General features: G+C 37.4%; 2 protein-coding genes across 47 annotated transcripts in view; one reads left to right on the forward strand and one right to left on the reverse strand.

Annotated features, from left to right (window-relative positions):
• Positions 1–6,808, forward strand: part of nup188 (nucleoporin 188) — a 66,954-nt gene extending 60,146 nt beyond the window's left edge. Inside the window, exons 41-44 of the mRNA XM_001922983.6 lie at positions 26–157; positions 1,016–1,068; positions 3,445–3,574; positions 6,373–6,808. Of these exons, the coding sequence (XP_001923018.1) occupies positions 26–157; positions 1,016–1,068; positions 3,445–3,574; positions 6,373–6,552 (495 nt within the window). The 3' untranslated portion in view covers positions 6,553–6,808. The remainder of the gene's footprint in view (positions 1–25; positions 158–1,015; positions 1,069–3,444; positions 3,575–6,372) is intronic.
• A 1,301-nt stretch (positions 6,809–8,109) lies between these two features.
• The window catches only part of cdk5rap2 (CDK5 regulatory subunit associated protein 2), an 87,707-nt gene continuing 82,616 nt past the window's right edge, over positions 8,110–13,200 (reverse strand). For 24 of the 46 annotated variants that reach the window (XM_073934301.1, XM_073934300.1, XM_073934283.1 and 21 more), the window contains 4 exons: positions 12,759–12,897; positions 12,565–12,611; positions 8,733–8,778; positions 8,110–8,512 (listed from right to left, as the gene is read on the reverse strand). In XM_073934301.1, the coding sequence (XP_073790402.1) occupies positions 8,409–8,512; positions 8,733–8,778; positions 12,565–12,611; positions 12,759–12,897 (336 nt within the window). In that variant the 3' untranslated portion in view covers positions 8,110–8,408. The remainder of the gene's footprint in view (positions 8,513–8,732; positions 8,779–12,564; positions 12,612–12,758; positions 12,898–13,200) is intronic. The other 22 variants (XR_012396473.1, NM_001430821.1, XM_073934315.1 and 19 more) reach the window with 1 other exon arrangement.

Genomic DNA, 13,200 nt, shown 5'->3' on the forward strand with positions numbered 1-13,200 from the left:
GCATGTGTGTGTTTGTGTGTTTCAGGCGATGGACCTGGCGGAGTACAGGACTCTGTTCGTCTTGAGTTTCTCCACTCCTGCTTTTGACTCAGACGTGGCTCCGTCCTTCGGGACTCTGATGGCCACCATTAATGTGGCGCTGAGCATGCTGGGAGAGGTGACACTGCTGCTCTGATCTTCTCAATATACAGCACTGCTGGCGAGAGACCATCCAATATGTCTTCATTGTTTTTCTAACTAAATAATCCAATCAAAAGCTGTTTGTTGGAGGCTTTTGACTCCTTTAAGATAGATGTTTAATAGCCTTGGTCTCCACGTTAAGGTTAATTTGTCTGCATTCTGCATTGCAATTATCCATTTCTGTGCTTTGTTTTGCTTGGGAACTAATGTGGACGGAAGTAAAGTTAACTGAACTGCGCTCTCGACTTACATTCTGAAACTGCGTCATTAGCATGAAGTTGAGAAAGTCTTGAACAGTGGTCACCAAACTTGTTCCTGGAGGGCCGGTGTCCTGCAGATTTTTACTCCAACCCTAATCAAACACACCTGAACAAGCTAATCAAGCTCTTACTAGGTATACTTGAAACACCCAGGCAGGTGTGTTGAGGCAAGTTGGAGCTAAACCCTGCAGGGCACCGGCCCTCCTGGAACGAGATTAATGACCCCTGGTCAAGAAGGAATGCAGCTGGAGCCGGAAATGACAGAATATTTGATATAACTGGTATTAGGAAAAATAAATGCTGTACATTACATTGCTTACATTACTTGTGAGGGTGAGAGTAGACGTTAATAAAATACTATTTATGGGTAATTTAATAAATCTTATGGATAATTCTAATATTAATTACTCTTTACATCATTGTGAGGGTTGAGGTAGATGTTAATAAATACTAATAAATAAATCTCCCATTGATATTAAATGACTTCCAGTTACTTTGCTCTCGCCGGTGGTGGTGTGTGGTGTGAACGCTCACTCAATGCTGTGTTGATGATGATGATGATGTTTTGTGTTCAGATCGAGAAGAAGAAGGAGCCGCTGATTTCCTCTGAAGACACACAGGCACTCAAGTGAGAATCACACTTGCTTTTATTGTCTGATGATGATGATTAAAGGGGTTGTTCACTCTTCACACTAGTGATGGCGGCTTTCCCAGACACTGCTTCATCAAGCTTTGAAATCTTTATGAATGTTTTGTTTTGAATCAGAGGTTCAGAGCCGGTAAAAAACTTGCAAAGCTGTTTGATGTCAGTAATCAGGGCTTTATTACATCATATATGTTTTAAAAATTCATTGGTTCTCCACTGGGGGGCGATCTGTGTAATATCACAACATACAATCGCCCCCCTGGTCTCATTCAGGGAAACTCCTGAGGTAAATCAGTGATATCTCTGAACTTTATAAAATCTATATAAAATGCTGCGCTTCCCACCTCCAATCGCAATGACTTCTGGGACTTCCAGAGTGAGTTCGGTGCTGAAGTCTGCATCGGTGTGTCCTCAAAATCAAGATCACATCCGGGAAGTTTCACGCAATGGTCTTGAGTATTGGAACTGAACTTAATGCAGTTGATGATGACGTTACACGAGAACACGAGGACATAAGACTGCTGAAGAACGCATATTGAGAAACAGCCCTACTTTAACCTGATCTGGGATCTGGCAAGTGTGTGTATATGTATGTATGTGTATGTATATATATATATATATATATATATATATATATATATATATATATATATATATATATATATATATATATACTTTTTAGTGAGGCATTTGTAAAATAAAAAGGAATGATAGTAGATATTGGCCTCTCGTTGGCCTGTTTTGGAAACTGATTAAAGGACACACATTATGCAGATGCTTTGATATTTGATGCACCATTATTTGATATCAAAGATAAATGACATAATAAGGTTAATGGCATTAAATGATCAGCTAAGTAAAGTTCACTAAATGTTTGAAAAGTCAATTTAAAGCATAATTTGGCTCTGAGCTGTCATGCATTTACTTTTGACCAGCAGGTCTTTCAAAAAAAGTCAATCGTTTTGCAATTCAGTTGTTTCAAGCTTTGTTTCTCCCGTCCTCCATTTGATCCAAACCCATTTGAGTTTCTTTCTTCTGTTAAACACAAAGGAAGATAATCTAAAGATTGCTGGAACAAAACAATCCCTCGACTTTCATAGTGTTTTTTTTTTTCCTGCTATGGAAGTCAATGGCCGGTTTTTCCAGCATTCTTCAGATTATTTTCCTTTGTGTTCAACAGAAGAAAGAAACTGTTGAGTGTATGATCCCTGGGGTCTGTTCTTCGTACCTCGCTTAAATGATCTAAGATGATTTGGCAGATGCTGGATCTTTTAATCTTGATAACTGATCTCTCACTAATTTGGTTCTTCAAGCAAGTTCGTGAATCAGATTAGAATGTCTGGATGAACTGATCTGAGATCGCTGCGTGTGTTATGAAGGACAGATCTATCCATCCTCGAAATCATGATTAGCAATGCAACGATTGGCTGACGGCACAGCTGAATAATGACATCATCTGATTAATATTCAATTATCCATGTGAGCAAAATTACATCAAATTAGCAGTAAACGGTTTGTTAAATATGACACGCAATAACCTTCCACATTTGTTGTGAGCTGCAGGCTTTACACTTTCATGTGTCAGGAGTATTCATCATGTATTTCAATGCAAATCAATGTATTTAGTTCTACATTTAGAGCAGATTTTCTTTATTATAGTAGCCGTTTTTTAAATCGCTATAAACAAATGGATGTTTACAAAAGCATTTTGATATTGGTAAAGGCGTCTGCAACTTTTGTGAAGCATCAAATCACTGGCATATTAACTATCAAAACATGTTTATGACTGTATTAATGTATTATTGCTTTTTAAAAAGTCACATATTGTGCATTTCTATTATACACAATTTGTACTAAAGCGATCTAAAAAGTTCATATTAATAAGTTTCCTCTTTGCACCACCAGATGGCAGTCTTTGTACTTTCATTTCGAGTGTGCAGATTCCATAAGTTTTGTTATTATGTATAACTTAATTTATTTTATTAATGACTATAACTTTATATATATATATAGTTTAAAAATATTTACCATTTTCCCAAGTGTAACTACTTCTGTAGGAAAATACCAGAATTCAGAACATACTTTCTGTATTATCTTTGCTTGAACTGAGCCGATCTAATCCTGTTTATATTAATTGAACCTGCTCCCGATCAAGTTTGACCTAGCAGAACTGTTGCTATGACAACAACTCTCGGATCAGCATTGAAGAACGAAACGATCCTGGATCGTGTCAAATAGTCAAAATCCAAATCCAGCTAACTGAGTAATCCACGTACGAAGAACGGACCCCTGGAGTGTGAGGAAATGGTGGTTGTGTGAAGTGAAGGGTCTCTTTAACTTGCATGTGTGTGTTTTCAGGTCTCTGCTGATGTTTTCTATGGAGAACTGCTTCTATGTGCTGGTTTCTCAGGCTGTTCGCTGTCTCAAAGATCCTGCAGTTTCACACCGAGACAAACAGAGACTCAAGCAGGAGCTGAGCTCAGAACTGGTCAGTATCGAGCATCACCATCACAAAACAATGACCAGACATCAACATGGTCCAAGTAAATCTTTGATCTATTTACTAAATCTTCTTTGTTTTGTTTTTGGGATTAAGGACTTCACTAGAAATTCACATAAAACAAAATATGGGTCATCAGCATCAGATATTATTTTTGCACTGAATAAATATAAAAGGTTTTTCTTAATGTTAATTTTAATCCTATCAACTATTTGTGGATGTGAATATAAAACTTACTAAATCAGCTTTTTCAAATATTTTCACCCAGAAATCCAAATGCTTACTTTCTCTTCACTTTCACACTATTTCTTTTTTAAATATTTACGCCAAAATGATTTGTTTTTTCTCTTATTTACAAAAAATCTTTTCAAAAATCCTTTAAGTACATTTAGGAGAAAAACTTGTGGAAGTTGAATATTGGACCAGACGCAGACTTTGAACAGTGAATGTTTTTAATATCAGCTTCAGTTGAAAACAGCGCTCCCTTACAGCAGCTCACACACGCCTCCTTGTTTTGTTATGTTCTTAGCCTTCATGAATTAACTTGACTGACGTTTGTTCTAGTCAATACGCTTATTTCACACAGCCGACATTTTAAAGAACCAAAGTGAAGCTACGGTGGGAAGAAACCCGGAAGTATAGCACCAGCACTATAAACTTTGCAGCAACATGCTGTGGACTATAAACCTCCAGCTGTTGCAGAGATTTCAAAATGCAGAAATGGTGTAAACATCACTTTAATATCAGTCAGTTCAGTTTAATTTAAACAATTAAAGGCAGATTAGGCATCAAACAACATCACGATCTGTAAGAGTAATATGCTCAAGTGTCCTCCTAGGCTACAGTTCATGGCACCAGTTAAACACTGTTTCCCTGCTTCAGCCTATGTAACCCGGTGAGCAATGAAACATTGCAGTTGTCTGTAGCACACCCTCGTTTTGTCTGTAATAGTGTTGTCCAGCTACTAAAGTTTTAAAAACGTCCATTTCCTGCTAACATTTAAGCGCGTTTATAAACATCGCTGATTTACCATAGTATTCACCAGTGCTCATCAGTTTACCGCTCTTCACCCAGTGCAAACACAGATACTGGAGCACGAAGCAGTCGTGAAGATCAGTCGAGTCATCAAGCAGATCGCTCAGCTCGTCTGTGTTTGTGCTTGATAAACAGCGGAGGGTGAACTGATGACCTTCTCGGCAAATCACAGTCATTTCTGTTGAGCACGTGAACACAATGGCAAATCAGCGCTGTTTTAAGCCATCAACAGTGTCTTAAAAGAAAAAACATTGATTTCCCGTTAACATTTAAGTCAGTATCAAGACGAGTCTAATATAGTGAAAGAGTCAGTTCAGTAAATCAAGTTTGATAAATGGCATCTAAAACTTGTGTTCGGGAAAGAAAACGTTAGCTAATTAGTGCCGTTTTCCTCAACTTAGCTGAAACTGAGCTCTGATATCCCTTTTATTTTCACCATTCATTCAGAACGGATCTTCGGGTCACTCGGAAGGCGGTGGAATAATACATTTATGTCACTTTCTCTTCGCTGATAAGATATACAGCCAGCTACACAATGTTCCAATGTTAACTCCCAACGATACTTCCGGGTTTCTTCCTTCCGCAGACTCGATTTCGCTTTTTAAAATGGCGGCCGCGTGAAATCAGTCTATTGGAACATAGAATGCCCTGATTGTGCAACATCATTGGCTTAGAGCAAAACACAAATATTACAATTATATTGATCAAATGTGAATAAAGCATTTCCACAGCTCATGTTTTTAACATGACAAATGTTATTTGGATTTTGGGGTAAAATTGTTAACGCTGTTTCTCATCATTTTCACTCCAAACTGACCTTTTCTTTTTGTTTGTTTTAGAGCAAGTTTGTTATTTCTGCAATTTACAGAATCAGTCTTTATTGATTTATTTATATCTGTATTCAAAACCAATGTTAATCATTTATTTGTCTCATTGAGACTATGATTGTGAGTAATGCATGTCTTCTGGAGTTGGTTTTGTTGTTGTTCTGATGCTGCATTCACACCAGACGCGGAACGTGCGTCAAGCGCGAGTGATTTACATGTTAAGTCAATGCAAACGCGCGAATAGACATCCTGCGGGGCGTTTGATGCGCTTAACGAGCGTTTCGCGCAAATCTCTCGATTTTGAAAATCTGAACTTAGGGGTACTTTCGCGCCACGTTAACCAATCAGAAGCTTGCTCTTGTGGGGGCGTGACTGTGACGTAAAACCTGTTGTCGGTGTTCCGAGGGAGAAATCCTCCAGCCTTCACTGACAACAGTTCATCAAACTCGGCTTGGCTCAGTCAGAAGCACCGCTGAAAGCCTCCGTCATCCAGGATCAGTTTCTGGAGGAGTTTATGAGCTCAGAGCTGGATGCACCTCTGAAAGAATGTAGTGGACACGACCCTAAACGTATCGACGCTGTTTTTCAGCCTTTATAAAGCACATTAACACTGGGATTTTATGAAGAAAATAAATGTTAGCCATTTAGCTATGAAGCTAGAGTCTTCGGGCAGACAGAAGCCTTGCCCATCACGCGAATCCGCATCTGTTCTGATGTGAATTTGACATGCGAATGAAGCGGGGTTTGACGCTTGTATGAAGCGAGTAAACTCAAATGTTCACGCGGCTATTTATGCGCGAATAGCGCGATTTATCCGCGCCTTCCGCGTCTGGTGTGAACACAGCATAAAGGTCACCTGCAGTATTAATATTGTTTCCGCTCAGTCCAGTTCATCTCCTCATCTTTTGTTTTCTCCTCTTTTAGAGTACTCTGTTGTCAACATTATTCCGGTTTTTCCGCCGTGGCTCTCCTTCGTCTCCAGCCAGCGGTTTGCTTCCTTCACCACAAACCAAACCACCAACACCGGGGTCCAAGGTCACGCCGGAGGGCCAGGAGCCGTTCATCCAGCTGGTGCAGGCCTTCGTCAGACAAGTCCAGCGTTAAAGATCTGAGAGAGACTGGAGGACGCCGGTTCAGTGGTGCCAAAGTTTACAGTGAGCGCATAAAGGGCCTTTTGTATTTAAACCGTTCCTTCCCTTTATTTCCTCATGACGATGATGAAAACTGTCAACACGCATTCAACTGGTTTTGTAGTTACATGTACAGTATATCAGTTCCCACAGACGTTTTGTAAGAAACCTTTTTATGTCCCGGTTGCCATATATTTGTCTTATAACCACAATAAACTGTTGAAAATCAATGAGAGCTGATTTTATACATTAACAATACAGCTTTTGCTTTAGTAATGTTGAGATTAATTCATAAATCTCATGAATGTAGTTAAATGAAATATTCTGAAAGAGCAAAATAGTTTTATGTGAATGAGCTATAATCACTCTAGTAGGAGAATTTTGCTTTCACCATCCAACATAAATAATCCAACATCAGCGCCTGAAAGCTCCGCCCCTTCCACTACATGAGCAATGCTGCGGCTGTTGAGTGTTACACACTTCATTTTACCGGCTGAATGAGTGCAACCTCCGGGTAATTAAAGTGCACTTATTCTGTTTAGAGTTTTCAGTGTGAACAAACTACTTATTCTACAAAATGGCGTAGAAAAGTACATAAGTATGCCATTTGGGACACACCTAGTGTGTATAGTTCAACACTTCACAGACTCAACGATCGCAGCTTTGCTCATGTAGCAGAGCTTTCGGGCACTGATGTTGGATAACTATTTACTTTGGATGGTGAAAGCAAAATTCTCCTACTAGAGTGATTATAGCCCCTCCCGATGGTGAATGTGGTTATACTCACAGCAGGTATTATTGGGTAGTTTGGTCAGTTATTTCCGGCAAACGTCATCAGGAAAACGGTTTGTGTTTCCGATTAGTAAAAAAAAATAAAGTGTTTCATTTGGGACGACACTACATACAGGTGAAGTCAGCATTATTAGCCCCCCGTTTATTCTTTCCCCAATATTTTGTTTACCAGAGGGAAGATTTTTCTTTTCAACATTTCTAATCATAATAGTTTTAATAACTGATTTATTTTATCTTTGCCATGATGACAGTACATAATATTTGACTAGATATTCTTCTAGACACTTCTATACAGCTTAAAGTGACATTTAAAGGCTTAACTAGGTTAATTAGGTTAACCAGGCAGATTAGGGGAATTAGGCAAGTTATTGTATACAGATAGTTTATTCTGTAAACTATCAAACAAAATATAGCTTAAAGGGGCTAATACATTTTGTCCCTAAAATGGTGTTTGAAAAATTAATAACTGTTTTTATTCTAGCCGAAATAAAACAGAATTTCTACAAAAGAAAAAATATGATCAGACATACTGTGAAAATTCGCTTGCTCTGTTAAACCTCATTTAGGAAATATTCAATTACAGGAAGCTCATAATTCTGACTTCAGCTGTACATAAACTCTGCTGTTGAGTGTGTAAGTGTATAGTGTACCATTTGGGATGCAGCTTATGAATCGTTCGTTATGAGAAAACTTGATTACAATCCCAGTGGTTTGATATAAAAACAGAGACACAACAGTCTCACGAGGGTTTAGTTTACTCAAAACAGCATCTTTTACATCAGTAATGTACACAAAGCAATAATTTACATCAGGATAACAAAGAGTACCTGTCCAAAACCACTGAGAGAAAACAGTAAAAACTCAAACTATTTACAGCATAAAAACAGAAGCTTTCCCTTTGACAGCGGCTCAATGATTACTGTAAATGTGCAAATACCTCTGAAGGACATCAGCGTACCTCAAACACTGAATAAATTAAAAATGATCATTAAAAGGCGAGGTCATCATTATGATTATCTCATGAATATTCATAACCACTTAACAGCTGCAGTGGGAGGAGTTTTCACTGCAGGCGGAACTTCTGCCGGTACTGGCCACAACCTTCAACTTCTGATTGGTTACTGGACATTCAGTGGGACGTCCTAAGAACGGATACAAAGATGAAAGATAAAGAAAAGGGTCAAATGATCATTCAAAAATCCACACAAGCCTGAAAGAGGAGCGACAACCAGATCTGAAACAACTGCAAGCAGACACAAAAGATGCAGAGTGAGCATGCAGTGATTGTGTCATGCAAAGAGAGAAATCTGCGCACACACACACACACACACACACACACACACACACGTTCATTAAACTAACCTTCCACCTGCAGACCCTTCAGCCCAAAAACATTCAGATAGTTAGACTGAAATACAGGTGAAATAAAGGAGAGCAGACGCAGCGTTAATATCATGATGACCAGAGGAGGATTAAAGAGATCAAATCATAAACACAGATCCTGTTAAGTGAAATAAACACATTCAGAAACTTTTGTGAACAATTATTTTAGAGGTGTTAAGGAATGTAAAAATAAATAAATAAATAAATAAATAAAAAATTATAACATTAAAAAAAATCTTTTTTGAAATATATATTTTTTTAAATCTGCATTTATTTATTTTTTTTACAATTTATAGAGCTTTAAGAAAAAAATTGCTAAATAATTTTTCTCTGAGATACACTACTGGTCAAACGTTTGGGGTCAGGATGATTTTTAAATGTTTTAAAATAAGCTTCTCCTGCTCACCAAGGCTGCATTTAATTCATCAGAAATACAGAACAAACTGTGAAATGATATTGCTCTATAAAACAACTTCAAAAGTAGATCATAATTTAATTGAATCATTTATTCCAGTGATTTTAATGATGAATTTTCAGATTCATTATTTCAGTCCTCAGAGTCACATGATCAGTCAGAAATCCTTCTAATAGAAATTATTATTATTTATAGTATTATTATTCCTGCCATTAATAATTATATCATTTGAATTTATCTACAATAAGAAAGCAGTTATTATTTGAAAAATTAGTTTTTACATATAATAAATGCCACCTTGATGAACAAAAAAAAAAAAACATCAACTTTTGACCGGTAGTGTATATCCTGTAAAAAAAAAAATCAAAGACATTTAGAAAATTATTTTAGAGGTGTTATTTAAAGGTTGTAATGAATGTAAAAAAAAAAAAAAGTTATATATATATATATATATATATATATATATATATATATATATATATATATATATATATATTCTTTTGTAACTTTTTACACAACTAATAAATTTTTTTTTTTTTTTTCTGAGAGCTATTTCTGACAAGTTGTATTGAATCTAAAACATGCAAATCTTATTCTAAATAATAAAATCTATTTTAAAGTATGTTTTGCGGTATTTAAATGTGAAGTTTAAAATCAAAATGAACATTTAAAAAGTAATATTGTTCCAAATATTTTTGCAGAAATTTTTTTTTTTATTTAACAATAATTTTTCAAAAAAATTTTCTGAGAGCAAGTTGTATGAAATCTAAAACATGCAAATGCAAAATTCTAAAAAAAAGTAATAATATCTATTTCAGAAAAAAATATTTTAGATATGAAAATTCTAAAACAAAAACCTATTGCTTAATTTTTTTCTAAAATAAAGACAAGCTCTAAACTATTTATGAATGAAATCTAAAACATGCAAATTCTTAAAAAATAAAATTTACCTCAGAAGAAAAATTAGAGGCATGTCTTAAATGTTGCATGAAATATAAAAAATAAAAATTCTGAAAAAAATAATTTTATTTATATATATATATATATATAAAACCAAACCAAATTAAAGCTGCAAGCAGCGATGATAGGGACCTCGCACCCGGGCTCACCGCCGCCCGGTGACCTTACGATGACAGAGAACAGCGAACAATAATAATATAAGCCAATATATTTAAAAAAAAACTAAGAAAATCACAGATTTATGCCAAACTTCCTCCTGTCAGCAGGTGGCGCTATAACTGTGACTCAAGATTGGCATTTAGATGTCTTCAGGAGAGGAATTTAATCAACCATGTGAAGTTTCAGGCACATGGGACATTGTGTGGCTGAGTTATAAGCCAAACTACCTTCTGCCAGCAGGTGGCGTTATGACTGACTCAATATTGTTATGTGGATGTCTTCAGGAGTGGACTTTTATCAACCATGTGAAGTTTCAGGCAGATAAGAGATTGTGTGGAGATTGTGTTATAAGACAAACTACATTCTGCCAGCAGGTGGCGCTATTAAAGACTCAATATTATTATGTAGATGTGCTCAGGAGAGGACTTTCATCAACCATGTGACATTTTAGGCAGATCTGACATTGTGTGGCCGACTTACAAGCCAAACTTCCTTCTGCCAGCAGGTGGCGCTATGACTTTGACTCAATATTATCATGTAGATGTGCTCAGGAGAGGACTTTCATCAACCATGTGAAGTTTCAGGCAGATCGGACATTGTGTGGCCGAGTTACAAGCCAAACTACCCTCTGCCAGCAGGTGGCGCTATGACTGACTCAATATTGTTATGTAGATGTGTTCAGGAGAGGACTTTTATCAATCATGTGAAGTTTCAGGTAGATCGGACATTGTGTGGTTGAGTTATAAGGACTTCCTGTTCCATGGCGAAGCGTTGAGGTTTGTCATGCCACCACAGACACGCCCCTCTGCGAAAACTCTAGATCTTCACAATATATCATCGCTAGAGCTTTCAGATAACACCACCTAATTTTGGTGCTGATACGATAAAATTTGTGGGAGGAGTTTATTACTCAGTAAATTATGTCATTTCCTGTGGCCAGCAGGTGGTGCTGTAACTGTATCTGGATATTGGCATGTAAACGTGTTCAGGTCAGGACGCTTATCGAGCGTGTGAATTTTGAGGCAGATCGGATAATGCATGCCTGAGTTATAACGACTTCCTGTTTTGTGGCGAATTGCAAAGTTTGCGAGGCCGCCACGGACACGCCCATCGACGAAAACTCTAAAGCTTCGCAATTTAACATCGCCAAGGCCTTTAGATGACAAAACCCAATTTTGGTGTCGATCGGATAAAATCCCTAGGAGGAGTTCGTTAAAATACAACGCCTGGAAATGGCAAAAACGCCACTTTTTCGCCACAGGAAGTTAAAAATATCCGACTTCCTGTTGGGTTTGAGATATGGCTCCAAGAGACTTTTTCGTATGTTTTGGTGTGTTTGAGGTGTGTGCCAATTTTCGTGCATGTGCGTGATTTGTGGATCGGGGGCTCGTCCGTTTAATTTTTCTAGGTGGCGCTGTCGAGTCATTTTGCCACGCCCACTTCCGAAGCCCTTAACAAACGTAAATTTTCGCCACTTCTGAGGCGTGTGCAAAGTTTCGTGAGTTTTCGGGCATGTTTAGCCCCTCAAAACCGTGATTCATTCCGCGGAAGAAGAAGAAGAAGAAGAAGAAGAATAATAATAAACAGAGCAATTCCAATAGGGCCTACGCACCGTTTCGGTGCTCGGTCCCTAACTAATCTAACTTGTACTTATGATAGCATTGAATTACTGCTTCTCTCTGATCTGATGTGCTTCTTTTTTCCTCACTCATGCTGAAAGTCACTTGTGAGTGCTCTGAGGCTGACGGCATCACCTGCAGCTCATTGACAAGAGTAGGAACGCTACAGTACGGACTCATGAGAGTCTATAAAAATCTCCAGCAACACCAAAAAAGTCGATAATCGCTTTTTTGAAAATTTGTCGCTGAGGGTGTCTGAAAAGTTACTAAGCTGGCAACACTAGACAATACACAAGACTACATTTATTACACCAAAAACAATATTGCAAAGTAATATTACTTTTCTAATTGTATTTTTTTTATAAAAATGGCCTGGTTAACAGTGAATTTATAAGTGCCGTCAAACACACAACATGTTTTCTAGTCACGTAGCAAGTTTTCACTAAATAAAACTGTTGCTTGGCTATCAGTACTGAGCCAGAGAAACAACAGCTTTAAACGTGACTCAAGCAATCAGAAGAAATCATTCTTACATGATGACTGAAAATGATTGGTATGATCAGTGTCTGTCGAGACATTTGTGCTGCTCCATATTTCCGATCATCATCATCATTATGATGCACACAGAAAATAAAAATATGACAAGCAGAACACACACCTCCAGGTTTCCTCTGGCTCTCTTCAGCACGCCATGGGTCAGAGACACTGCAGGAGACACACACTCATCAGTTACATGTACGTGTGTGTGTGTCAATATTATTATAGTTTGTCTTTTGTTTTTATTTTGATAGCATTTTAGTTTAGTGAAATAACCTTTGTGTGTGTGTGTGTGTGTGTGTGTGTATTTCTTACGTTGGTCAATGATGACTCTCTCCATGCCCTCTTTAAGCTGATTGGTAGATCTCAGGCGTTTGACGGCTCCGCTTAACATGCGCTCCTGCTGAGACAGACGACTCTTCAGACGACTGATCTCACTCTGCAACATATCGTCCTGAACACACACAAAGAGAAAAGTCACAGATTTTAATCCTCACATAAAACCACTGGATTATACACTGTGTGTGTGCTGATTGTATCAGAGCTGCGCAATATACGGTTTCATCATTCAATTATTAATACAATGAAGACCCTGTTATTTTGTTTTTGATTGTTAAATTTCTAAACCTGAATACTGTTGGACACCATAGAAAACCATAAAGCACTGTTTATTTCACTTTAATCTGTGCTCTATTTAAATAAAATGTGCTTGTTATTTATAACATTTTATGCAGATGCAATATCTGCAGATCTAAAC

Source organism: Danio rerio, chromosome 21 (genome assembly GCF_049306965.1).
Source record: "Danio rerio strain Tuebingen ecotype United States chromosome 21, GRCz12tu, whole genome shotgun sequence".
NCBI lineage: Eukaryota > Metazoa > Chordata > Actinopteri > Cypriniformes > Danionidae > Danio > Danio rerio.